Source organism: Branchiostoma lanceolatum, chromosome 7, assembly GCF_035083965.1.
Source record: "Branchiostoma lanceolatum isolate klBraLanc5 chromosome 7, klBraLanc5.hap2, whole genome shotgun sequence".
In the NCBI taxonomy this organism is placed as follows: Eukaryota; Metazoa; Chordata; class Leptocardii; order Amphioxiformes; family Branchiostomatidae; genus Branchiostoma; species Branchiostoma lanceolatum.
The window spans coordinates 16593143-16620489 of record NC_089728.1 but is presented as its reverse complement, the minus strand read 5'-3'; the positions used below and the strand labels follow the sequence as shown (position 1 = coordinate 16620489).

General features: G+C 40.9%; 1 protein-coding gene across 1 annotated transcript in view; it reads left to right on the top strand.

Moving 5' to 3' along the window:
- Nucleotides 1–25435, top strand: part of LOC136437921 (dynein axonemal heavy chain 5-like) — a 120211-nt gene extending 94776 nt beyond the window's left edge. The window contains exons 69-79 of the mRNA XM_066432503.1: nt 303–539; nt 1916–2068; nt 2462–2612; nt 2906–3027; nt 3696–3845; nt 4710–4822; nt 5733–5889; nt 7172–7324; nt 7757–7969; nt 20160–20342; nt 24941–25435. Coding sequence (XP_066288600.1) covers nt 303–539; nt 1916–2068; nt 2462–2612; nt 2906–3027; nt 3696–3845; nt 4710–4822; nt 5733–5889; nt 7172–7324; nt 7757–7969; nt 20160–20342; nt 24941–25144 — 1836 coding nt within the window. The 3' untranslated portion in view covers nt 25145–25435. The remainder of the gene's footprint in view (nt 1–302; nt 540–1915; nt 2069–2461; nt 2613–2905; nt 3028–3695; nt 3846–4709; nt 4823–5732; nt 5890–7171; nt 7325–7756; nt 7970–20159; nt 20343–24940) is intronic.
- The last annotated feature ends 1912 nt before the right edge of the window (nt 25436–27347 follow it).

Here is a 27347-nt window from a genome sequence, read left to right as displayed (position 1 = left end):
GTAAACCTGGAAGTATTCTGGATAAAGTAATCTGTATAAAATTGACATTTACTTCTCCATATTAGCAGATTTGCATCATCATTTCATACCTGGCATTTGGAAAGGGCACAGAAACAAGCTGCAAATCGAAGTATTTTATTTACTGGTAACACCCAATAATCAGCCCAGAATCCAGCCGTTTCAATGCCCTAATAACGCTTTGGACACCTTTAATGTCCTTGACGTCATTATCCCAATGCTTAATGTGGCATTTTGTTCTCAGTACATCACACTGTGTGATCATTGTGACGTTTCTTTCTCAGTACATCCTGGACTCCATGGGCGAGAAGTACACGGAGAGCGTGATCCTAGACGTCGAGCAGATGTGGGGAGAGACGGACAACCGCACCCCGCTCATCAGCTTCCTGTCCATGGGCTCCGACCCCTCCAACATGATCGAGGGACTGGCCAAGAAGAAGGGCATCGAGTGCAAGGCCATCTCCATGGGGCAGGGGCAGGACGTGCACGCCAGGAAACTGCTCAAGCTCTTCATGGAGACTGTGAGTCCTCATTTCTTTTCTTTTTTTCTTTTTTTTTTCTTTTCTTTTTTTTCCTTTTTTTTAAATTTTTCTTCATTTTTTTTCTTTATTTCTTTTTTTTAAATTTAGATTTTTTAAATTTTATTCATTTTGCAAAATAACAAATAAAAAAATTAATAATACAATAAGGCAACACATAAACCACGGATCCAAAGCAAAAGTATGACAACAAACAAATGAAAAAGTAATCAAGAATCAACAGATAACCAGCCAACTAACACAATACTAACATAGGAGTCCTAGTAATTTCTTAACATTTAGCACACTGAAATAGCCATTTGCAGAGTTAGGCAGCAAAGAGAAGGTTAACTTCTTCCATCCCCCCTCCTCCCCTACTCCAAAAGTCCCAGTGAAAGATAAAGAAGTTACAATATCATCTTAACTTTTTTGAAATTAATTAAAAAGATCTCAACTGCAGTATGTGGATATGTGTGATGTTTCGGTGAAAAACAAATATCCTTCAACCAGCAAGAGGAGAGAACTTTGTTTTCACCAGATTCTGTTATTTTGGTATCATTGCAGCTTATCATAATAAGTTGATTTGTCCTTGTCCTTGGTGCTGAACACTTTCCATGTGGATAAACAGGCTGTTTTAGCTGTCATTTCTGTAAGCAAAAGTCAACAAATAGGCTGAAGAGAAGCAAGCATTTCTCTGTGAAGAATTCATTTTCTATTCTGTAAATCTTGAAACTTTTGCAGCGGTTTTATTTTCGGGTTATTGTGGTGACCTCTCAGTGAATTCATGACATCATGAATATGTTCCTTGTATGACTAATATACTACAGAATTGTTTTAACTTCGAATTCAAACCACTGCAAAAACATCCTTTGCCCTCCTTTTGTGAAATTAAAGAATCACCCTTTCAATGACCTCTCCACGGCAAATTAATGACATCTCGCATACATGTATGTCCCTGGTTTGACTACTCTCTCTCTCTCTCCTTCTATTCATTTTAACGTCTTTTATTCCCCCACCATATGGGGGTTGAACGTGCTAGCACATGGATGGGGGAGCCCCAGAACTCCTCATCAAGTGAAAGTCTTTTTTGTAGCAAGAGTTTTTACAGCTGGATGCCCTTCCTAACGCCAACCCAAACCCTACTGTAGGGCTTAGGACATGGGAAATATGTGTTAAGTGCCTTTCCCAAGGGCACAACGTCTGGGTGCATGTCCGGACATGTCTGGGATTGAACCTGGGTCTCATCATCGGATGCTCTGCCACTATGCCACACAGACGCCACACTACACTACAGAATTGCTTCAAGTATGAAATTAAAACAGTAAATGAATATACAGAACTTTGTTTATTAAGTGTGTACATCTTGATGTTTGTTGCAGGGTGGGTGGGCACTGCTGCAAAACTGTCATCTGGGTCTTGACTTCATGGACGAGCTGATCAACATCATCGTGGACACAGAGGCGATCCACGACAGCTTCAGGCTGTGGATGACCACAGAAGTCCACGATAACTTCCCCATCAACCTGCTACAGGTTAATACTGATATTATATAAATAATGATAATGATAATAATAGTGATAGGCCTTGCTTCAGTACGTTCATTGTTAGCCCCCACTGGATGACGCCGCATACCTTCGTATGTGGCATTCTCTGGTACATTTCATAAGACAAATTCAAAAACTGATATCCAAACAATGGAGATAAAGGTCTAAGCACAATGTTTATGCCATTTTTGTGTCTTTTCTTTTCATTTGTCATAGCGTTACATGTTGTTTAGCCTCAATTTTTAACCTTCCGAATGCAAATCAAAGACACCATCCTCTAGTCCATTACACCAATTCTACCTGCATGTTAGATATCCTAAATTCTATTGGACGGTGGTCATGATGATGATTTCCTAATCAACATCTCTCTTGTTTTGACAGATGTCCATCAAGTTCACCAGCGAGCCTCCGCAGGGCGTGAAGGCGGGTCTGAAGAAGACGTACGCGGGAATCAGCCAGGACCAGCTGGAGATCAGCAACATGCCTCAGTGGAAACCTATGCTGTACGCTGTGGCATTTCTACATACCACAGGTACAGGAACTGCAAGGGCTTTCTAGAAAAAAATCATAAATAATATGACATGAGCATGTAGCAATACTTTAAAAGATTTGTCTACATGTATATCATCACAGAAGTCTTTATGAACATTGACAAAGAGGGACAGCTCTAGAATATTTGATTAAGAATTTAAAAGCTAGATACTAAATTGCCTTCATTGTGAAAGATGCCCATTCTGTTTCTGTGCATCCAGGGTCATGAGTAGACTTACTTTTAGATTGTCTACTTTGTTGGCTTATTTTATTGGAAACATTGTTCTCGTGCAGTGCAAGAGAGAAGGAAGTTTGGACCCCTGGGCTGGAACATTCCTTATGAGTTCAACCAGGCTGACTTCAACGCTACCGTACAGTTTGTACAGAACCACCTGGATGATATGGACATCAAGAGGGTGAGATATGTCTTCATACAAAATATCATAAGCCGCTGTCACACATTCAAGACCTTCCCAATACCTATCAAATGTACAGATCTTGGTGGCAAATGTGCTAGATGTTGGCACATCGGCAACCAAATCTGTAGTGTGTTTTTTGGCACACTTTTAGACAGATTAGCCGAAGAGGCTGAATGGGCATCACTCCACCGCCAGGGAAGGTTGTGTAAAGTGCCTTTCCCAAGGGCACAACATCGGGTGCATGGTGAGCATCGAACCTGGGACCTATTGGTTCTGAGTCCAACGCTCTAACCGTTACGCCACACCGACGCCCATCCTATTATAGTTCCAGTTCGCTAATCTGATCACGTTTAGAAAGAATATAACTTCCCTGAGTTTGATTTTTCAAAATTCATACAATCATACATTTACTTCATTATAGTCCTTGTTCCCTATGAATAGAATAACATGATACTAGACTTTTAAAACTTTTTTTTTTCATAAAAACTTTATTCAGTAAATCCATGAACAGAAAATCATAATAACTACATATTTAAGAAAGTGAAGGATAAAATAACAGTTTTATAACAGACTTTCTGTACAGACCTGTTAAGTTTAATTGTCATACATTGTTACAAATTACCATTGTTGGGCACTAAAAGTTTGATTGATTCCCATGTGTACAGGGTGTTTCGTGGAGTACTGTGAGGTACATGATTGGTGAGATCCAGTACGGCGGCCGTGTCACGGACGACTACGACAAGCGACTCCTCAACACCTTCGCTCGCGTCTGGTTCAGCGAGCAGCTCTTCAATCCCAACTTCTGTTTCTACAAGGTCAGTGCTATTGTGGATGCTTTTGTTTAGAATCTTCAGAATCTAATAACAATGGATAGATATGAGAAGTAAAGTATCAAGATACAAAATGTTCTATTGCTGATTTAATTTAGCAAAATGTTCTTCAGTACTGAAGTATGGGTCATGATATATCAGTCTAAACAGGAGTTCAGTGACACTTTTAATTACAACAAAGTCTGAACCTGTACAATGTAGTATCATTTACATTTGGTATTGGCTGCTATAGACTGAGTGTTTCTGTTATTGTGGACAGTAAAACTCGGTGGATTTATTTTGGCAAGAACGTTATGTTTTCATTGCAGTATGGGTGTGTTTGTTTGCTTGTTTGTTTGTAGATAGCATAACTCTAGAAGTTCTGGATGGCTCTGTATGATATTTGATATGTAAGTAAGTGTCAGCAAATCAAAGAACAAGTTTGAATATGGACCTCCTTGTCTCTTTCAATGGTACTGCAGCAGAAATCCTCTTTTATATAATATATCAAACTGAACCTACAATGCTGTAGAAAGGACCGTTATAGAAACAGCGCCATACCTCAGATGACCCGTCTGATGAACAATGAGCGGAACAATACTTGACTTTACCATCTGTTTATATGGCTTTACTACATGACATTCTATTTCAAACGTAATAGCGCTGAGTCCCAGCCCTTAGCACTACGCCGCTCATTTAACTTCCATTGATTTTAAATATGTATTTATATTTTACGAATTTATGACTCGTGTACGTTTTGTTAAGTCTGACTGCAATTCAGTCTGTTGACTGCCACGGTCTGATTGTACTGTGTGTGAAATAAATAAACCATTCATCATCTCATTTCTAATCAAAATGTTGTATTTGTAGGGCTATGTGATTCCGAAGTGCCAGAAGATCGAGCAGTACCATGACTACATCAACGGCTTACCCACCTCGGCCACTCCTGAGGTCTTCGGGCTGCATCCAAATGCTGCAATCACGTAAGTATTTATCATAAGAAGCAGTGAATCTTTCTGCGACATTTTTATACAACTGCAGTATTTCTGAATCAAAGTTGAAGTGCAAATTTCCAACACAAAGATTGGACTTACCAAAATTTTCGATTGATAAGCTCTTGGACCAGTCTTTGTGATGAGGAATGAGCAATCCACTGCTTCTGTGACGTCATGTTATGGAGATAGAACACGTGACATGTGGTAGATCTATACATTCAGCAGTGCAATGTATTGAGCTGCTCTATAATCATACATAGGATCTGTAACAGGCATCTAAATGTTGATTTTACAATTGTGACAAATGAACTTTATTCTCAGTATGAAAATCAAACACAACACTAAAGCTTAACGTCCCTTCCAAAGGGAAATATGCTTCCCCCTTAGTAGCCAACATGTGAAAGAACCCATTACGCTCATCAGAAACGGTAGGGTCCACCTTAGTGTGCTCTGGCCAATATGTGAGCATTGATGATCTGCAATTTTGCACTATCAGCCATAGTCATTAAGCTTTGACTCAATAGAGGATGACTGCTTTACCTTTTATTTTAAACAGGGCTGTCTCCAGCTTAAAGATTTGTCCATCTCACTCACTATTTAAAGGGGCCCATTTTATTGATTTTTATCGTTAAATACATGTATGTCATGATTTTAAGCTTATTAAAATACATTTTCGTCATTTTCATGTCATAAAGTTCTGATATTTTGGGGACGGATGGGGTGAAATTTTTGTTGCAAAAAGCAAATTTCCGTCCTGGGACGGAGGGACAGGTCTTGGAGACAGCCCTGGTTCTAACCCTGTTACCCATAGGAAAATATGGTTGGAAACTTCTGTCGTTGTCCTTAAACTTGCATCAAGTGTTCTAAGATCTCAAACGTTTTCTTCACTGCCTTCCAGACACTCGAGCACCGTTGCCAAGGACGTTCTTGACACCATTCTGAGTATCCAGCCCAAGGACAGTTCCGGGGGAGTTGGGGAGACCAGGGAGGCTATCGTCTACAGGATGGCTGATGACATGCTGGACAAACTACCCAAGGACTACATCCCATTTGAGGTTTGTCAAACAAAATCATTGAGTTAAAGGGGAATAAAACTGAAAATTGACAAGCACAATACTATGCTAAATATTCACAATACTATTCACAATATGATGCTAAATATACCCCTAGGACATAGGTCTCACTTGTTTTACATAAATCCGTCATAGTGCATGGCTGTCCCACCGTTTGCAACTTGTGCTGTGCTGACAGCTACTTGACTGACTGATTGAATTTGGTGACGTCAGTCAGCTACATGTACCCATCAGTTCTGATATACTGTAATTTACTTTATCTTCATGGTAGCAAAATTTCACGGTGTAAGGAAAATTGAAATTTTCACTGAACTTAAACTTCGCAATGGTGCCAAATGATTTGAATCATATATAATTACAACAGTTTTTTTTTATGTTGATGATAAGTTCACGTTACAAACTCTGAGGTGACCGTGAAAACGCTGAACATAAAGTTGTGAAAGAAACAAGAATTACAGTAATATACTATATGAATATAGGGCTTTTTGAGCTGGCTTTCATTGTAGACCTTCCCAAAAATTAACTTGGAAATACATGACTTGCACCTTCTAACTTGTCTATTCCCTTTGTTTTGTCGAAAATTCCTCAAAATCCATCCAAGGGAAAGCCAGCTACATGCACTATTGTAGGTTGCCTACACCTTACAGAAAAGTGCCTGCATGACTGATTGAATTTGGTGATGTCAGCCAGGTACATGTCCCCATAAGTTTTGATATATACATGAATGAATAGGGCTTTTTGATCTGGCTTTCCTTTCAGACTTTCCCAATAATGACACTGTAACAGTTACTTGAAAATGCCTGCATAATTGTCTTGTCCCTCTAATTCATCGAAAATTCCTCAAAATCCATCCACGGGAAAGCCAGCTACTCGTGCAAAAATGTAGGTCGCCTAGACCTTACAGAAAAGAGCATGCATATGTTGACCGGTGCAATGGCCTATAGTGGGTAGAGTGTTTGCCTTGCATGCGGTAGGTCATGAATTTGATCCCCGGCCAGATCATGCCAAAGACTCTAAAAATTGTACATACATGTACTGCTTTCTCAGCTTAGCACTCAGCATTTGGGAAAGAGTATGGAAGTCAAAGACACATCACTACCAGTGGACCAGCCCCCTGCTGTAGTGACTTGCACAAATGTGTGGCCCCAGGGCTACAGAAATAGAGATGGGTGCCACCCCTAAGTGTCTTATCAAGATTTCTGGGATACTTTAACTTTTAACTTAATATGCAAACCCTAATTGGTATACCTCTCCCATCCCCCAGGTGAAAGACAGGTTGAAACAGATGGGTGCGTACGCCCCCATGAACATCTTCCTACGTCAGGAGGTGGACCGCATGCAGAGGGTCATCACGCTGGTCAGGAACACGCTCAAGGACCTCAAGCTGGCCATCGACGGAACTATCATCATGAACGAGGTGGGGAGAAAGATTTGTTTGTTCGTTTGTTCATCCGTCCATCTGTTCGTTCATTCATTCGGACCCTTGTAGTGCCTTGTGGTTTCCTTGCTGTTTCAGTAGCTGAGGGTTACTTACAGCAAGGGGTTGCTAGCCCTAAAAAAAATCCCTTTAACGTGATAAAGGCACCTTGCCTTAAACATGGAACCTAATTTTACGTCACTCCACCAAGGTGTAAAAATGGGTACATAAATTTGGTTGGGGAGGTAAAAGGTGGTGGACCAGGAGAGAGTTGGGCTCTGCCTTCCAATATTGTACCCTAGACACATTGGATAACAACCCAGTGCCCCTTTGGCCTCAAAAAGGTCTATGGGACTACATGTACCTTTACCTTTACCCGTTTATGAATACAGAAAGGATGTTTCACAATGAAAGTTTTTTTGTCTGTTACAGAACCTGCGGGATGCCCTAGACTGCATGTACGACGCCCGTATCCCCGCCCAGTGGAAGAAGATCTCCTGGGCCTCCTCCACCCTGGGGTTCTGGTTCACCGAGCTCCTGGAGAGGAACGCACAGTTCGACAACTGGCTCTTCAACGGGAGACCCAACAGCTTCTGGATGACTGGGTTCTTCAACCCACAGGGATTCCTTACAGCCATGAGACAGGCAAGTTATCTCAACATACATTACTAGATAGGTGTCATTCTTAAAATTAGTATTAACCACAAAAACCCACTTGCAGAAACACTCACACACACACACACACACACACACACACACACACACACACACACACACACACACACACAGTTCAAATTTTTATTCTTGGACTCGAGTAAAGGGAGTGAAGTACTTTAAACACCCTCCAGATTAATTTTGGACTTTCTATTGCACTTTGGACTAATGCTTGTAGCCTCTGACAGCTTATACTTACAGAGTTGATATTTTGTGAACAACTTCCTTGCCACTTAATGGATCATAATGACCCCCAGCGGGGGTCGTCACGCGTCGTTGAAAATCGAAAAACCTTCAGATTTTTCCCGAAAATCTTCAGATTTTATGGAAAATCTTCAGATTGTTTGAGATAACCTTCAGATTGTTTGCAAGAATCTTCAGATTGTTTTGAGATTGGTTTCAAAGAACCTTCAGATTGTTTCAAAGAACCTTCAGATCGTTTCAAAGAACCTTCAGATTGTTTCGAACAATCTTCAGATTTTTTAATGTGATCTTCAAATTTATGTTTCAACTTCCCTTAATATTGATTAGTATGATATGAAAATTGATAAGAATGGTTTTATTGTTGTGTGAGTTTTGTACTTTTGATGGGAAAATGGAGCTAACCAATCCTGATTAGCTCCTTTCACTTGCAACTCATGGCTTTTTAGTCGAACAGTTCTTTGTGGGCTTAAACAGAGCGACCTGTCTTTAATTAAGTAGTGCGGACACTTCAGGACACTAAGACACTACATGACTTAGAATCGTATCACAGGCTACAGGGCTATTTTCGTCATTTTTTTTTACAAGTGTTTTTGGGACTTCCACATTTCGTGAAGGAGTGGAATGAACACCAGGATGGAATGAACTGCCCACTGGCAATAAAGTTTAGGCACCGTGTGGGGTGTTACGCCCAGAACTGACAGGTCCCGAGTTCAAAACTACTGATCTGCCCCAATGCTGTGTCCTTGGAAAAGGCACTTAACACGACTTCACTCACTTCACTTAGGTGTAGATGAGTACCTAGTTTTGGTTCGGGACATTAGCTCCTAAAACAACATGAGCTAATTGATTCATTAGCATACAACCTTGTCTTAACTTACTATTCTATTGAACAATCTGAAATTGTCTTTACTTCATTAACATATCTATTTGGAGGAAAGACACTGATGAAAGACAGTGGATACTGTCTGAAACGTCTGACTGTTTCAAAATTTTATCCACTTACTTGTCAATGAGTAACTATTTTTGGGGTATCTTTGGCAGGTGGAAGAAGTTGGCAGAAGTTAGGTGACATCATGCTAACTTCTGCCAGTGGACATTTTATGGTGGCAGGTGGCGAGGTTGACAGAAGTAACACACTTGATGTTGTAGCTTTTGATAGTAGCCAGGGTAGGATAAAAGAGGCAGAAGTTAGCTGTCGTCATTCCACTCCTTCATTCTGTTCATGAAGGAGTGGAAGGACAAGAAATAGCCATGCCTTTTAGTACCAGAGTTATCAACCAAGGATTGATGTGTTCAAAAATTCGTATTTCCTGAGAACGATTAGTAGAATGGAACTCGTTGTCATCAGATACTGTAGGAACACCTTTACTGCATAGCCTCAAAGAACGATTGCAGTCATATGTTCAAAAGTTTAATATAACCAGCTGCTGCCGCGCCGCGTGCCTGGGAAGCTGGCTATACAGATACAGATACAGTCATGGTAACTTCTGTCAGTGGCAATGTTAGGGTGGTTGAAGTTGTCTAAAATAATATACAATGTAATCAAACTTCTAGTACGGTAGGGCTGTATAAATTTGAACGTGAAGCCTTAAAATCCCTAGTCTGAATTAAAATGAACTTGACTGTGTAATGTTACAATACAACGTTAACGTTGCTCTGTTACTCTGTTTGTTACAGTTTTAGAGGATGACTAGAAAATTTTTTTAACTTCAAAAAGAAATAAAAGATTGTGCGGTGCAATATTGTAATATTATAATATATACTTCTCAGCAAGGGTGTATCATAGCTATTTTAAAGTTAGTTGTAGCGAAAAACAGCTTTAAACACAGTGACAGTGAGGAACATAAACTCAAATAAAGTATGGGTAGGCATTGATAATGAAATGAATGATCAGGCATTCTAAAAGTTTCTTAGTTCTAAATCTGGAGCCACATAAATGTTAGTCAGTGCACGGCACTGCATGTGATACTGCCATTACTGTATGTTGTGTCCAGCAAAACTTGACAGAGATGATTTGTTGATAGCTTTTTAATTGAAAGGGAGGGGAACCTATGATTGTAGGACTATGACATTCATTAAGGCCTGGCTCCCCAGGGGCCGTGGTTGATTGAACGAAACAAACACAGCCCAAAAAGGAAAGCTAACATAATAATTTTTTAGTGTTTTGGCCACACCGGTTACTTGATTTGTGGACATTGAAAGGGGACAAAAATATAGCAGACAGACATCATCAGAGGACAGGCAGAAAAAAACTGCTGGAATAAAACTGAGTGCTCTGAAGGCCTAAACATGGTCCTCAATATTTTGTTCTTTAATCTGAGTGCTGAGAACCCAAAAATTTGTTGCTGTTCAATCTTCTCAGGGATCATCATCATCATTTTGGCTGAGAGATGTTGAGAGAAATCCTATTTCGAGTTGTCTAGTTCATTCATATTCTTTTCTAGCACGCTGATTGGTCCCTTCTGTCAGAGCTCCATATGCTATCTCAGCAGGGATCACCCCATCCCAGAAAGACCTTATTTACCGACAAGGCTGTAGTACCTGCATTTTGGTATATAGAAAGTGTTATCATGACGATTTTACAAAGATCTGAAGAAAACTCTATTTCATTGTCGATGTATGACATTAAATCAACTCCATGTTTTTGGTCATTTCTTTCGGCCATTTCTGAGAAGTGTGGTCCCTAGTAAGATGTGGTCCCTACAGAGATACCATGTGGAGAAAGTCGTTAAGCTGAGTGACAAGGACAAGGCTTTGAAGGGACCAATCAGCATGCTAGGCCAGAATCTGGACAGATACATTTATTCCAGACACTTGAATGGCAGTGATCTCAGACTGCTTGGTGAAGGGTAGAGCCTGGAACTGAAACAAAATGACACTCAAGCTAGTTGGTTATGATATGCAAGGAAGATGATGGGTAGCCCGAGTGTCGTCCTTGTTAGTTCCTAGAGTTTGGGCTAGATGATGGGGTTGATAGGTATATTGTTATGATGATGACTAAAGAGAAAGTTCATGGCCAAAGGCTTAATTGCAAGTACATGTAACACGGAAAGTACAGACAGACAATGATGAACAGTATAACATGTGACTACTCTAGTCTTAACCACTGACACTTACATGTAGTTCTAACTAATATTGGGTCCCATTCATTCTGTGTGTGATGTTATTGTCATTGTCATTGTCATTGTTAAGAAGAGAGTAGTTTTCTTCTTGTCTGTAAACGTGGTGGGAAAAAGGTGACCTCATGATTAGTCTCATTTCTTTCGTGGTCATAGAGGGGCCCACTTGAGATAACTTACACCATTCTGCACTCAGTTCCAACTTTCAAGAAAGTTCTGCATATCATTTCATTTCGGTACCACTACAACTACAATAGAACCTAACTTTCTATAATTTCCTGGCAAATAATTCCTTTCAACTGTTGCAGAGATGATGACCAATTAGCACATCATTAAGAACAGATCACAGCCTGCTATAGCTCCTCCCATGCCAGAGCAAGCCCAGAGAATGAAATGCAGGCATTCACACTCAGTGACTCACTCAGGTTTCAGTAAAAGCTGAGAGCAGGCCTCCCTGGGGAGAATTCGAAGACAAACCATTTGCCTCCAGGACTATACCAACTTTATGAAAGGGGGAAGCTAGGAACAATACATTGTGGTCACACAAGGAGGTTATAGTGAAAAGGAGAAACACCTTCCCAGATGGCTTTCCTGTCTGACAAAGTTGGTCAAGAAAGCCCATCGTTATGCAGTGACAAAATTTCAGCTTCCTTTGTACTGTATGAGCAAAGATGTGTTACCCCAGCTTACTTCTGGGTACACAGATGGTAGTTTGGGTACAGTCCTGTCCATATTTGCTCTAACCAGCTTGGTTGGTGTCAGCTGATCTTCAAGCAAATGTAGGGTCTGACATATTGCTTTCCACATGGCACGCATATATGCGTCTCTCTAATGGTCCTTTATATATGACGTGTCACCTGTACCCTTATACTATTAGTAGAGATTTAGTGTTAGCCAGCAAGGAGGCCAACAAATCAATGATTTTAAACCTGTGACCTTGGAGCAACTATGGGAGCCATACAGTAGACATGGTACATGTAGATGGTGTAGTATGCTAGTACAGTGTATCATATCAGCATTCCGAAGGAGACTGCATTGGAGGGGTACATAAAGCCTGCACCCTTGTTGTAGTAAAGGAGCTTCTGGGCATCAAACTTTGCATGTAAAAGAGCCCAACACGAGTGGGGGTGACCCTGGAATCAAAACGTGCTTGGCTAAAAATATTTGAGCCGTAACAAAGCCACATTACACTATTAATAAATAGCTAATGATAAAGCGTAATGAATTTTCCTCAGACTGTTTTGCAGACTGAGGTACATGTAAGCGTAAGCTAACTGGGATGACACAGGTCTATGCAATTCTAACACCATCGCCAGGATTTCTTAGCCTCTACCAGGCTCCATCCAATCGCTGGGAAAATAGTTGAAATAGGCCAAATAATTAAATAGAGTGTCAGGGGTAGTCCGCTATAAAGGGTAGTCCCCTATTGAGCTTCACTGTACCCCTGGCATACTATTCACTCTATTTGGCCGATTACTACTATTTTCCGAGCGATCGGACGGAGCCTGGTAGAGGCTAAGGATTTTTCTTCTTCTTTTACTTTAAAGCTAAGAAATGTTTGCCTTATCCAACCATGAGGACTGTTTGTCCTTGCCTATGATATAGTGTGCCCTGATGCTACAATCCTTTTTTGGCCAAGGACTCCTTGGCCAAAAAAGGATTGTAGCATCAGGGCACACTATATCATATAGACCTTATATATAAACTTTATAGACCGGTGGATCCAAAGAAGAATTGTAGATATGTAATTTTTTGTTTAAATCCTCCCACACCATTATTGATGTATAGGGCGGTGCCCATCTCCGTTTCATAGCCCTGGGCCACACTGTTGTGCAATCACTGTAGCAGGGGGCTAGTCCACTGGCAGTGAAGTGTGTATAACTTCCATACTGTTTCACAAGTATGTACCATCTTTACAAAGTCTTTGGTATGACTCAGAATTGGTCGAATATAAATATAATACCATTTCAAAGGATTTATCAACAGTTGTGTCAACTTAAGCTAGCAAAACCAATTCTCTGCCCAACTTCTCAGACTGGTAAATTTGGTTATTCTTCAGTACTGGACAATTTTCAATAGCCTCTACCAGGCCCCGTCCTATCGTTGGGAAAATAGTAGAAATCGGCCGAGGTACTCTGATATACAGGGTAGTCCGCTATACAGTGAACTTGAGTGAAGTTCAAGTATCGATTGAGCTTCACTGTATAGCGGACTACCCTGTATAGCGGAGTACCTTGGTCGATTTCTACTATTTTCCCAAAGACAGGACGGGCCTGGTAGAGGCTATATTTTCAAGTCTATAAACTGGTGGCTGATTGATCCCAGATGTACTGTTGTCAGCATTGCCCAGGCACTGCCTGTGGTCTCTACTCTCTGGTGTTGCTGGGCTTGGGCTTATTATCATGATCAGATCTCCTCTTTGGGAGTCTAGTCTCAAGAGACCATCTGTGTACCTCTTGCATGAAGTGGGTTTTTATCATAAACAGCCCATGAAGAGGCCCTGCTGAAACTCAGCTCAGCCCAGGCCTGGCTCAGCCTGAATGCCAGACCGTGGGATAGATATTTTGGAGATTGGGGGTCTGGCATCCAGGCTATACCGAAAGCTTTGAAAGCTGTGTAAAAAGAAGAATATTTCATTCAGTAAAGTCTCTAAATAAACAGGGTGTGAATGCACATCCTTCTGCCCCTTTGTTTTCATTTCTATCTCTTGCTAAATGTTCAAGAGCACATACGGGTAGATCGTTTCTTAATTTCAAAACTTCTTGCCACCAACACATGATGATCACCAAATTGTCTGGTGGATTTGTATCATCGTAGTACTGATACTGTTTGACCTTAAACATTTGGCACTCTCTACCGGAGAGTGTAGTCAGACCAGCAAAACCAGTTCAAATCTCAACTAGATCGACATTGGAAGGAGCTGATGCACGAGCACAGCGGAAGAAAATAGACCAGTCCACAACAGGCGCTACCTTCCTCAAGACGGTTTGACTTTATCATGCTTGAAAAAACAAACCTTCTCATCAATACAAATTTACCTTTTGAGATCACTGCTTATCTCAATTCATTTTTTTGTACATGAAGTTGGTGCAGATCTGTCATGATCCTGAAAAGCCCAGGCAAAGGGCTGAAAGATCCTGAAAAGCCCAGGCAGAGTTCCTTGAATGGCCCTGCCCCAGCTCCTAGATTCCACCATTGAAGGATCCTTGATTCCACAAGCTGGTGGCTGGTGGTAACAAGGAAACTCTTGGCCTGGGAATGCCCAGGGGAGGAAGTCCTGTAACTAATTAGTCATCCAAGCTGATCATATCTTCCTACCCCTAGGAAAGAGCCCATTCTTTTCATGTGCAGTATATTCCTTGGTACATATACATTATAGAACTAGTTTTTTAAAGTCATTGGCACTTAACTCATCATCATCATTGGCACTATTAACTCACAATTGCATAAAAACATTGCAAATAGTTTGCTGGATGTCTGTTTGGATGGCAGCTCTACTCTCTCTTTACTGTCTTGTGTCAATAATGATTTCAGCAGGGGTTCCTCCCAGATGGGAAGACCAGGCAAGACTAGGATCTGAGATAGCTACTCTCCAAGAATACATGCGTAGGTTTGGCTCCGGCTGGTTTTTGATATGTTTACCTGGCTTTTTGTCACATTTTCTATTTTGACTGGGTGATATCAGGAAAACGGATGAAATATAAAGCCCGCCCAAAACTCTCCAAAACACATTAAACACCAGCCGGAGCTGGACTCCTGCTTGGAGAGTATGAGATTTGATGGCTTTCTGGGTGGTGCTGGCATTAAATTTGGAGTGGGGGGGAGCACTGATTCGTAATTTATAACACACTGGGGCCAGATTCTTTTGAAGGAGAAATGCTATCTGCTGCCCGCGCTCTCCTAGAAATAAATGCCAGTAGCAACTAGAAAGTTTGCAAAGGAGGCTATGCCTGAGACAACACAATTCAGGTAGGAGAGTAGGTGCAGAAGGCAAATTGGTACGGTGATAGCATCACAGCAAGCACTAAAGGTTGCAAAGTAGGGGTTTGTGGGCACCCTTCCCAGAAAAGTGTGAAATCTAGACAGTTTTCCTTGCATTTTGACAGGGCAAATTTACAGCCTCTACCAGGCCCTGTCCTATCGTTGGGAAAATAGTAGAAATCGACCGAGGTACTCCGCTATACACTACAGGGTATAGTCCGCTATACAGTGAAGCTCAAGTGTATGTAATAGGGTGCTATAGGGCTACTTTGCAATATCCCTAATGTTTATTGTACATTCAAAGATTTCCTTAGGATGATATCCGTACTGATGATCTGTTCTAAAGTTTCCATATCTCTCTTACAGATCTTGTAGTCAGCAGCAAATAATCATTTCAAGCTGTGCCTGCTACTACAGTTAGCAAGTCCAGTAGCAATGGAGTGGGCGGAGTAGTGGGAAATGACTTCTCCTCCCAATCAATTAAAAAGCTATTAACAAGTCATCACCTCTCTAAATAGATGATATCAACAGCTACTGTCCTTTCAACACAGAATAATGGCCACTGCAAAACATGAGAAACCAACAAATGAGTAAGAAATTTTACTTTCAATCAAAGACAACTTGAAGAGATGTCTTCCAAGTCTTGTCTAGGCCTATAATTAGTATGAATCCATCTATGCTGACACATGGAGAGCCATAGAATGCTGAAAGTAGGGAAAGCATAATAGAGTTTTGGCAAACAACACACAAATCCTGTGCATGGTGTCTTAAGGAGCTACACCTACAATGTAGGTGTATTCTAACCTACTGTATGGTTGTGCCAGTCATGAATGTTGAAGGTGGTAGTACTTTTCTGCATCTGTTTTCTGTGTAGTTGGATACTGAGGTGACAGCCAAGTTCCACTCATACATGTTTTATATCATTTTGAATCTACACGTGTATGCTTGCCCTATATGTGATACCCTGGCAAACATAAATCTCCAAGAAGATATACATGTAGGGTCCAGCTTGTTTAACACAACTTGGTTCAGCAAGTCTTTCCACTGTATCTGTATCTGTATCTATATAGCCGGTATAACCGCCATCAGGCGTAACACACCAGCTTCGCAGGCACGCGGCGCGACAGCAGCTGGTCATATTACACCGAACGGTCTGTTACACCTAGTCTTTGCATATCTGACTGCAACTGTTCTTTAAAGCTACTTAGTGATGAAGCTCCTACAGTACTTGATGACAACGAGTTCCATTCTACTATGGTTCTCGGGAAATACGAATTTTTGAACACGTCAATCCTTGGCTGATAACTCTGGTACTTAAAAGCATGACTATTTCTGGTCCTCTTCTGAGCTGGCATTAGATACTTATCAGTCGGTACGTCCACAAGTTTATTAGTCATCTTGTACATCATGCAAAGTCTGGACATTGTTCTCCTGTCCTCAAGTGACATCCATTGCAGGTCTGCTTTCATTTTTGTTACACTGGCGCCCCTTTCATAGTTGTTCGTGCAGAATCTGGCAGCTTGGTTCTGCACCCTCTCGAGTTTATCTATATCCTTCTTTGTGTATGGATCCCAAACTGTTGCAGCTGGTGAGAGAACTCTCTTTATCTGCTTGGAGATGACTTGATGTAACACTGCTTCGTATTGCATGCACAATGTTTAACAAGAAGGCACAGGGCTCGAAATTCATTTTTGGAAATAGGTGCACTGGTGCACCCGACAAAAAAAAAATTAGGTGCACAGAAAACATTTTGGGTGCACCACATAAAATAAAGTTGAATGTCAGCAAAACAAAAGTTTAACGCTCTTAAGAACTACAACCTGTAATTCTATAGCTAACTAGATACATCAAGTAGAATACAACGAAGGGTAATTTTAGCTATTCTGTCTAAAAGGCAAGTAAGTCAAGATACTTACATTTCTGTATTCTCCGTATACTAGTGTACAATAGTACCCTTACCTTATAGCCTACAAAAATATCTAGGTGCACTGGTGCACCCACAGTCAAAAATTAGGTGCACAGCTCCAATTTTGGGTGCACACAGGTGCACATGCACCCACTATTTCCAGGCCTGAGGCATCTTCAGAAGTTAAGTTGCATTCTTGCCACATAATGATATATCAACTGCATGCAAGCTTAAAAAAACTAAAATGTCATGGATAAAACACATCTTTGAAGACCTATAACCCAGGTTGATCAAATGGTTGCAATAACAATGAACAAGCCAAATATCTACCGCAAAGTAGCAATACACATAGCAGCTAAATTTTGAACCCACGACTGTTTTATGAAATCACAAATTTTCTGCTGTCATTTACAAGTTAGTACCTGTAACACAACCAGTGATGGAAATTTATATGTATAACTACATTGCACATCACATTGGAAGCCGATGCTGTCTCGGAAGCGGTAAAATTCCATGACTTGACATAGGTAATTTATTATAATAATGAGGAGTTATTACCATTCGTACGGTTGTCAACAATACACATGTAGAACTGACAGTTGATTCAAGTGGATTTTTATTTTCATCTAGTGTCAAACCCACGGCATTATGACAACTGCATCCAAATGCAGTATTCATCATTATACCACCAAAACAATAGTAAGCGTACGTTTGTTATCCAGGGCTTGAGGGGCGAACGAGGATAAATATTGCAGTCAGGTTCGATATGAGGCTCTGATCAAAATTGTTGTTCCCGAGAACATGGATTTCTCTGCCAACTCCGTTTAACAACTACATAATGTTCGCTAAGTTCGCGCTATCTAAAGACAGGTCGCTCTGTTTAAGGTGGGGTACAGGCTTGTGGCAGCACATTTTCAACAAAAATATTTAGACGAAATAACTATCTGATTTGTTAGATGTATAGGTCTATTTTCATTACCTGGCATCATTTTCCTACATAGGTTATCAGTTTACCGCAAACTTCAAGGGCAAAGTTACAGTTTCCAAGGTTCTGGCTGGGTGCCGATACCTTTTGGAACAGCCTGACCAATCAGGGGCCTCCATTTTGGCTATTCCCTCCCTCCCTCTGGAAAGCTGGATTCTCTGGCCTGGCTGTAAACACTGCTCTGACTGTCAAATAGTGTGTTTGCAGAGGTTATTGACCCGTATGTCACTGTTAGTGCTTGCGTGATTGGGAAAAAAGCAAATAATGGCGATTTGGGGTCATTTTACGATTACTAAATGCCAATTTTATCAATACTACCTCTACAGCATCATTTTAAAAGCAAAAGTTTGACAAAACTGTATATGATAGGGCAGAAATAAAAATGCTGTTCTGTGGTTTACTACCTGAACTTGCCTCTCACGGGTGGCATAAGCATTTTGATACTTTGATAATGTGTGAGGGCCCACAGAAGGAGGTTCTCATTAAATTAATGAAAAAGATTCACCAAAAATTAATTTAAAAAGATATTAAAAAAGGAGCCCGTGTATTTACCAATGGCATTATTATGCATCTGTCCCTAAAATATTAGCTTTGTACATTGGATCGTTAGCGAGGAAGAACCACTTCTGTAAAAAGGGGCGTGGCCCTGTAATTGTTGATGACGTCATCATGATGTCATAAAAATTTGCATAAATTATTGTCTTGCACAGAGGTACTTGGAGAAAAAAATCAAGAGCCACAGGTGACACTATATAGTATTTTCAAGACACCTCAGAAGTGCTGCCGCATGCCTGTACCCCACCTTAAGCCCACAAAAAACTGTTCGACTTTAAAGCCATGAGTTGCAAGTGAAAGGAGCTAATCAGGATTGGTTAGATCCATTTTCCCATCAAAAGTACAAAACTCACACAACAATAAAACCATTCATATCAATTTTCATATCATAGTAATCAATATGAAAGGAAGTTGAAACATAAATTTGAAGATCACATTAAAAAATCTGAAGATTGTTCGAAACAATCTGAAGGTTCTTTGAAACAATCTGAAGGTTCTTTGAAACCAATCTCAAAACAATCTGAAGATTCTTGCAAACAATCTGAAGGTTATCTCAAACAATCTGAAGATTTTCCATAAAATCTGAAGATTTTCGGGAAAAATCTGAAGGTTTTTCGATTTTCAACGGCGCGTGACGACCCCCGCTGGGGGTCATTATGATCCATAAAGTGGCAAGGAAGTTGTTCACAAAATATCATCTCTGTAAGTATAAGCTGTCAGAGGCTACAAGCATTAGTCCAAAGTGCAATAGAAAGTCCAAAATTAATCTGGAGGGTGTTTTTATTTGTTTGTTTTATGGCTTGTCTGTCTGTGTGTTTGAGTTTCTGCAACTACCAATATGAAGTTAGCATTACCAGACATTTTCAGTGCTGCTATTTTTGTCCATATCATTCCTGGACCGATCCTTTACCACCATGGTAGAGCATTATTATAAAAATAAATAGCGTACACTGAAAAACATAATTGCACCAGGTTAAATAATTCCGCAACCCTGAAAAGATACGTCCAAGCAGATCTTCAACCCAAAGTCCCCCAATATAATACACTCCTGTATATATCTAAAGTGTGCATACCGGGGGGTGCTGCACTAAAGATATCCCAAACTCACTGCTTTTCAACTGTGTCAGATTGATGTACTTTAAATGCATTTATTAAATAAGTTAAGGCTAGGGCGAAAATGGAGTGTTTGTGGTGGTTTCAAGTTTGCAGCAGCGCTATAGTTACATACTGCTGCAGTATATTGGACAAACATGTTTGCGATGGTTTTAAGTTTGCGGTGAAACGGTCGCCGCAAAAACAACCACGAACATTTCTGCATCTACAGTAACACGGCGGATTAATGTTAACGGAAATTACACATGTCTCTCACAGGAGGTGACCAGAGCACACAAAGGTTGGGCGTTGGACAGCGTCGTCCTCTATAACGACGTCACCAAGTGGATGAGGGACGACGTGGCGCAGCCTCCGATGGAAGGCGTGTACGTGTACGGACTGTACCTGGAGGGCGCCGGCTGGGATCGACGCAACTCCAAACTCATCGAACAGAAACCCAAGGTACGCTGACATTTCTCCGTCATACTTTTCAAAATTGTAGAAAGCTAGCACGTTTCTTTAGGCAAATCATGAATGGATTTTCTTCAATAAAGTCTCGAAAGTCTCCCTTATCTTTGAAATATGTATCAAAAGTTATTTTCCTGGTGTTTGAATATCTTGAGAGTTGAATAGAAACAGAAATGATAGATTTGTTTGTGAATATTAGTCATCCAGGAAATTGAAGAATAACATTCCAATTCAATTTATACCACTGGATTACAATATGAAAATATCAGATGGTTCAGATGTCATTCCAATATCTTTCTTCTGCGATTCAAAATAAGACTTAGTACGTCGCTTACTTTACTTCTTACTTTGGCCCTTCGCCCCTGCCAGGGCATAGGCCACCGATGATGCTTCTCCACTGGACTCGTCGCTGGGCCTTCTTTTTCAAGTCCTGCCAGCTACTGCTGATACTCTTCATCTCGTCCTCCGTGTCTCTCCTCCAGCTGTTTCTAGGCCTTCCCCTCTTCCTTTTGCCCTGTGGGTTCCATGTCAGGGCCTGCTGGGTGACACTGGAGCTTGGTTTCCTAAGGGTATGGCCAATCCATGACCATTTCCTCTTAAGGATCTGGACACTAACTGGTTCTTGTCCTGCCCTGTCCCACAACTCCTGATTACTGACCCTGTCCCACCACCTAATCTTGAAGATACGTCTCAGACAGGTGTTGATGAAAGTCTGTATCTTGTGCTGTGTGGCTTTAGTTGTTCTCCATGTCTCGGAACCATAGAGGAGGACTGACTTGATGTTGGAGTTGAAGATGCGGAGTTTGCTGGCTCTATGTATCCCTCTAGAGGCCCAGACCTTCCTTAGCATGATGAACGCTGCCCTTGCTTTGCCTATCCTGGCTATTACATCTCTGTCTGTGCCCCCTTGCCTATCTACCACACTACCCAAGTACACAAAGGATGCTGTCTCCTTCACCTCTTCCCCTCCAAACATGACTGGTGTGTTGTTTGTCGTGTTGATCCTCATGAGTTCTGTCTTCTTTTTACTGATTTTGAGTCCTGTACCCGCCGATACTGTGTCTAAACAAGTTGTTTTATCCTGCATCTGCATATGGTTGTGTGAGAGGAGTGCCAGGTCGTCGGCAAAATCTAGGTCCTCAAGCTGTGTCCAGAGTGTCCACTGAATCCCATTCCTCTTTCCTGTCGTAGTTTCTTTCATGATCCAGTCGATGACCAGGAGGAAAAGAAGCGGCGAGAGTAGGCAGCCCTGACGAACTCCTGTCTTCACCTCAAAGCTCTCCGTTAACTGCCCCGCATGTGTTACCCTACAGCTCATGTCCCTGTAAGTGTTCTGGATAAGAGAGATGAGCTTTTCCGGTATCCCATAGTGTCGCAGTATCTTCCACAGAGTGGCTCTGTCTATACTATCAAAGGCTTTTTCATAGTCTATGAAGTTAATGTATAGTGGTGAGTTCCATTCCAGAGACTGCTCTATTATGATGCGTAAGGTGGCAATCTGGTCGGCACAGGATCTACTCTTCCGGAAGCCTGCTTGTTCGTCTCTCAGCTTGACATCCACAGCGTCCCTCATTCTTTCTAATAGAATTCTATTAAAAACTTTCCCCGCTGTTGATAAGAGTACAATCCCCCTGTAGTTACTGCAGTTGCTTAAATCCCCTTTCTTTGGAAGTTTGACCAGTATACCCTGCTTCCACTCGGCTGGAACCTGCTCCTCTTCCCAGATCCTACTGAACAGACTATGTAACATGCTGACTGAGTTCCCTAGGTCTGCTTTGAGTGCCTCTGCTGGTATGTCATCTGGTCCTGCTGACTTCCCGTTCCTGAGTGACATTATGGCCTTCTTAATCTCTATCTTGGAGGGTTTTCCTGTGTTAATGGGTAGCTCTTCTTCTGCATGTGGAATGTTTGGAGGTGTTTCTGGAACTGGTCTGTTGAGTAGATCACTGATTGTGTTCTGCCCATCTTCTCAGCTGCTCTTCTGTTGTTGTGAGTAGGTTACCCTCTTTATCCCTTACCGGCTTGTCCACTTGTGGGAATTTGCCCGCCAGCTTCCTTGTTGTTATGTAGAGGTCCTTCAGGTTTCCCTTCCCTGCTGCTTCCTCTGCCTGCTTGGCCAAATCTTCAATGTGGTCTCTTTTGTCCCTTTTGATGCTCTTTTTGACCTCTTTATCTACAGCTGTATAAGCTTTCTGTGCCTTGACCTTCTCTGATCTTGTCCGGCTTGCGTTCAGAACAGCTTTCTTTTGTTTCCTAGTATCCAACTTCTGCAGAGTGCTGAAGGAGATCCACTCTTTCTCATGTGTTTTCTTCTTCCCCAAAACCTCTTCACATGTGTCCAGCCACCCCTTCTTGACCTGTTGCCACTGGTCCTCAATACCTGTGTCTTCCTCTTTGAAGAGTTCTTGCAGTGGTTCAAACTTGTTTGACAGACTGAGTTTGAAGGATTTTTGTATGTCCTTGTCCTTAAGCAGTCCTACGTTGTATCTTTTACGTGGGTTGGTGGTTGTGGGATGCTTCTTTAGCCTCAAGCGTGCTGACGTCACCAGGAGGTGGTGGTCTGAAGACACATCTGCCCCTCTCATCACCCTTACATCACTCCACAGTCGTCGGAACTTCTGGCTGATGCACATGTGGTCAATCTGATTTTCTGTAATGTGGTCAGGTGATCTCCATGTAGCTTTGTGGATGCGCTTGTGCATAAAGATGCTACCTCCTATAACAAGTTGGTTAAGAGAGCACAGATCCGTGAATCTTTCCCCATTCTCATTCATCCTACCTAGCCCATGTGTTCCCATGACCTCTTCATGACCTGTGTTGTCTGACCCTATCTTAGCGTTGAGGTCGCCCATGAGCAAGGTGATGTCCTTGTTCCTACCCTTGTCCAATACTGCCTGTAACTGTTGGTAGAACTCTTCTTTCTTCTCTTCCTCAGCATCATTTGTGGGTGCATAGCATTGTATTACTCGTAAGTTGATGTTGCTTTTTTTTTGTGGCAAACTTGGCAGTGATGATAGGGGGATTGACCGGTTCCCAGCCTATGAGTGCCCTCTGTGCTTCCCTGGCCAGCATCAGGGTGACTCCCTCTGAGTGTATGGCTCCCTCTTCAGTGTGTCCCGAGTACAGTAACAACTCTCCCGTCGCTAGCCTCAGCTGTCCTGTCTGCAGCCATCTTGTTTCACTGAGCCCTAGTAAAGATAGACTGTAGTTCCTCATTTCCTTGGCAACTTGTGCTGTTCTTCCTGACTCGTACATGGTTCTAACATTCCATGCACCTATTCTAATTGTTGTCTTGGGTGTCAGGAGGGGGGTCGGCCTTGCAGCTTCCTTTCGGCTTTCACTGCCCTGCGTCATAAACCTCCTGTGTGGGGGCCCCTCCTTTCCCATGACGAGGTCATCTTGGTTTATCATCATCGGTGCTTCGCTAACTGGTGCGTTTTTACAGGTAGGGACGTTGACCCTACGCCAACCCCTTTCACCTCTGGGCAGAGGTTGTCCACATTTTGTCTGGCCTCTCCCCCTTGACCTGTCCAGCATGGGTGACCCTACCAGGAGTGCTAAGGGTGCTATGCACTCCCGCTGGCATAGCTCTTGGGGTCATTGAGACACGCAAGCCCTCACACCGCTACAAGGCGTGGACATTATGAGGGACGTCGCTACGTTCTGTTTATTTTGAATCGCTGAAGAAAGATGTTGGAAAGACATCTGAAACGTCTGGTATTATCATATTGTAATCCAGTGGTTTAGATTGAATTGAAATTTGCTATTCTAAAGTGATAGATATTTTACCCTTTCTGATTGTACATCACTTGAAGACATTGATTCACAACTGCCATCTAATTTGAAATGTAACTAGAAGGCCCATTATTGAACTTGACCTTCCTTTTCCCTAACCCTAACTTAACCTACCTACTAAATTTGATGACGATACATCTACATCATCTTGAGTTATCCTGGTAACAAACAAACAAACAAACAAACATAAAAGGTAAGCTGCAGTAACGTATGAAGCCACCAGGAGGCCCATTCTTAAACTTGACCTTTGTCTCCTCGATTCCTACCCACCTACCGAATGTCATGAACATCCATCTACGCCTTCTTGAGTTATTGCTGTTTATAGTCTCCGTCATAGTTAAACCGAAAATATTAACTTCTGGCAAAGGTAAAGAAGTGTTGAAGATGAATTCCACTTTGTGATGAATTGCAAAGAGAGAGATATGCTTTTACAGACTATTACTACTAAGACAAACTTCACCCTATCTGGTACACAGAGCGATATTTTCTATGTACTGTTGTCATGTCCGACTCCTATATCCATGTACATAGGTCAATTTCACCATGAATCATTCGAAAAGCGAGACAGAATTACCCATACATGACTATATATTGTAACAAATACACTGGTTTCGAAAATATTTTGTTCTTAGAATTGTAGGATAGATTAGCCTTGTAGAACAGATTGTTGATTTCATGCCATACATTGTACAAAATGTACCATGTACGATTGTTGAGCAATAAAGTTCACTTCACTTCACTTCACTGCAATGTTCTGATCATTAGGTAACAATATGTTTTCTTTGTTTCAACCCCAGGTGTTGTTTGAGCAAATGCCAGTTATCCACATCTATGCCATCAACACCACCGGTACCAAAGACCCCCGTCTCTACTCCTGCCCCATCTACAAGAAACCCGTACGAACTGACCTCACCTACATCGCCGCAGTCGACCTCCGAACTGTGCAGTCTCCCGACCACTGGATCCTCAGGGGCGTGGCACTACTGTGTGACGTAAAATAAACTAATAAATTCTACCGTATTATGAAAAGGTTAAACTTTGCATGGCCAACTTAAACTGGGCCATTTTCATTATGTTATTTACCATGAATTTTCATGCTAACATTCTACCGTATTTGTGCAAACTGTATTGATTTTGTACTGTACATTCTACTGTATTTGTGCAAATTAAAGCACAGCTCAAATAATTAAACTCGTATTTTACAAGGCAACTGTATAATGTCAAATAAACACAATCTACTATATTATGAAAAGGCTAAATTTTGTATGGCCAGCTTTGAAATAGCTGGGCCTTTTCATAAACATGTCATTTTTTTACCATGAATTTTCATGCTAACATTCTACCGTATTTGTGCGAAACGTAATATGTACTGTACATTCTACTGTATTTGTGCGAATTACAGCAGAGGTCCAATAGCTATGCACTTATTCTACCATTGTCTCAAGGCATCAAGTAAACTTACTTGTCATATGTAAAATAATTTAGGCACTCGAGGGAATTTTTATTGTCATTATTGTATGTATCTGGATCTAATTTTTTTTTTGCTGTTTTTTTTATACAATGAAATAAATTGATACAAATTGATAAGGTCCAGATATGTGTATTTTAGCCTGACCGTTTGTGATACTAACTATCCTATTGAAGAGATAAATGCAAATTATTTTGTCAATTTTATTTTGGAAGTCAAGTGTTTTTACAGTCTTTTTACTAGCAAGTTATGATCAAGGGATGATACCTTCTCAAGGATATGATATTATATACAAAGCATAACCCACAGTTAAAGTAAGTTTAATAAAACAAGTAATAATCTTATTTATGCACTTATCATGAAAGGTAAAAATGATATTAACAAATATGTTTCTACAAATTTGTTGTTTACTTTCATGATATTTCGATATATTTGTCTTAGACTACACAGGCATACAGAAATGGCATTCAATTTTAATATCAAAATACAAAGGAATGACATACAATTTTCGGACAAATATACAAGCATCGCACTTACTCTAAATGAAAAACATTGTAGATCTCAACTTCTGTCAAGTGTTGGTTAAGTCATTTTACAAGAACCCACACGACCACAATGAAATGTAACAAATATATTCAAGCAAATGAAAGAGTTTTTATATATACTTGAAAGGGCTGATACACTACAGCAAGTTGTCATATTGACAAGTAGTCAAGGCATTAAGACTGAAAGGAAAGGAAGTTTCCTTTAACAAGGATGTGTATAGAAGATATTAAAGGCTGTGTAATTTTTTTTAAATTAACTTTTGAGTACAGTACAAGAATGTATCAATTTTGAGAAATGTAGAAAATGTGGACTTCATAACCAAACAAAATTGTCCTAAGGTATGACACGATTTAGAATATGATATCTATTTTTGTAGCATGAAAATGTGTGATTTGCATGGTTTGAGCAATTGTAATTGATTGAAAATTAAGAATGTGTTACACCCAAAAAGCAATTTTACCTTATAAACCAGCACTGTGCAATTTTGTTGTATTTGTAGTTTGTCCAATTATTCTTGAAATTAGATACACACGCACTTTCATTAGTTGTACATGTATTGCAATTTTTTGCAGGCATTTATGCTTTGGATCTTTTAATATGTTTCTCAGTTTTTCGTTGTGAAAATTTGATTTGGTTGGAAATAAATCATGCACCATTGTAGTACTGTTCTTCTCTGACTTTTTGTAGGGTACAGATCTGAAAAGTGATATCTTGTTTACCTACTAGATATGACAGTATTGAAATGTAGAGGCTTTCTTTGAATATTCTAGCTGAATGTTAAGGGAATGGCCCACCTGACGTTAACCTATGAAACGATGTAACGTTACCAGGTGTAAACATGTCTGCGCTAAGGTGTGCAACTACAAAATAAACATGTCGACTGGTGTCATGGAACAAGGTCAAGGAAAGACATAATGTTACCAGGGCAGTCTAAGGTACATGTCGTCACAAACTGCATAACAAAGTAAGTAATCAATCATAGCAATTACCAATTCTAACTGAAGGTCTACAATTGTTTGAATGTGCCCTATGCATCCTCCAGCTTTGGGGCCGACTATTCTTTTAACACGGTCCTCTGTAACTGGTTCCTTACTGCTACTCTTAAAGGCACCCAGAGCGTTCTATGAGGCTTGAAAATTGGAAATATTCTAGTTGCTGTAATCTTTATGAAATTGACATTTAATGCCACT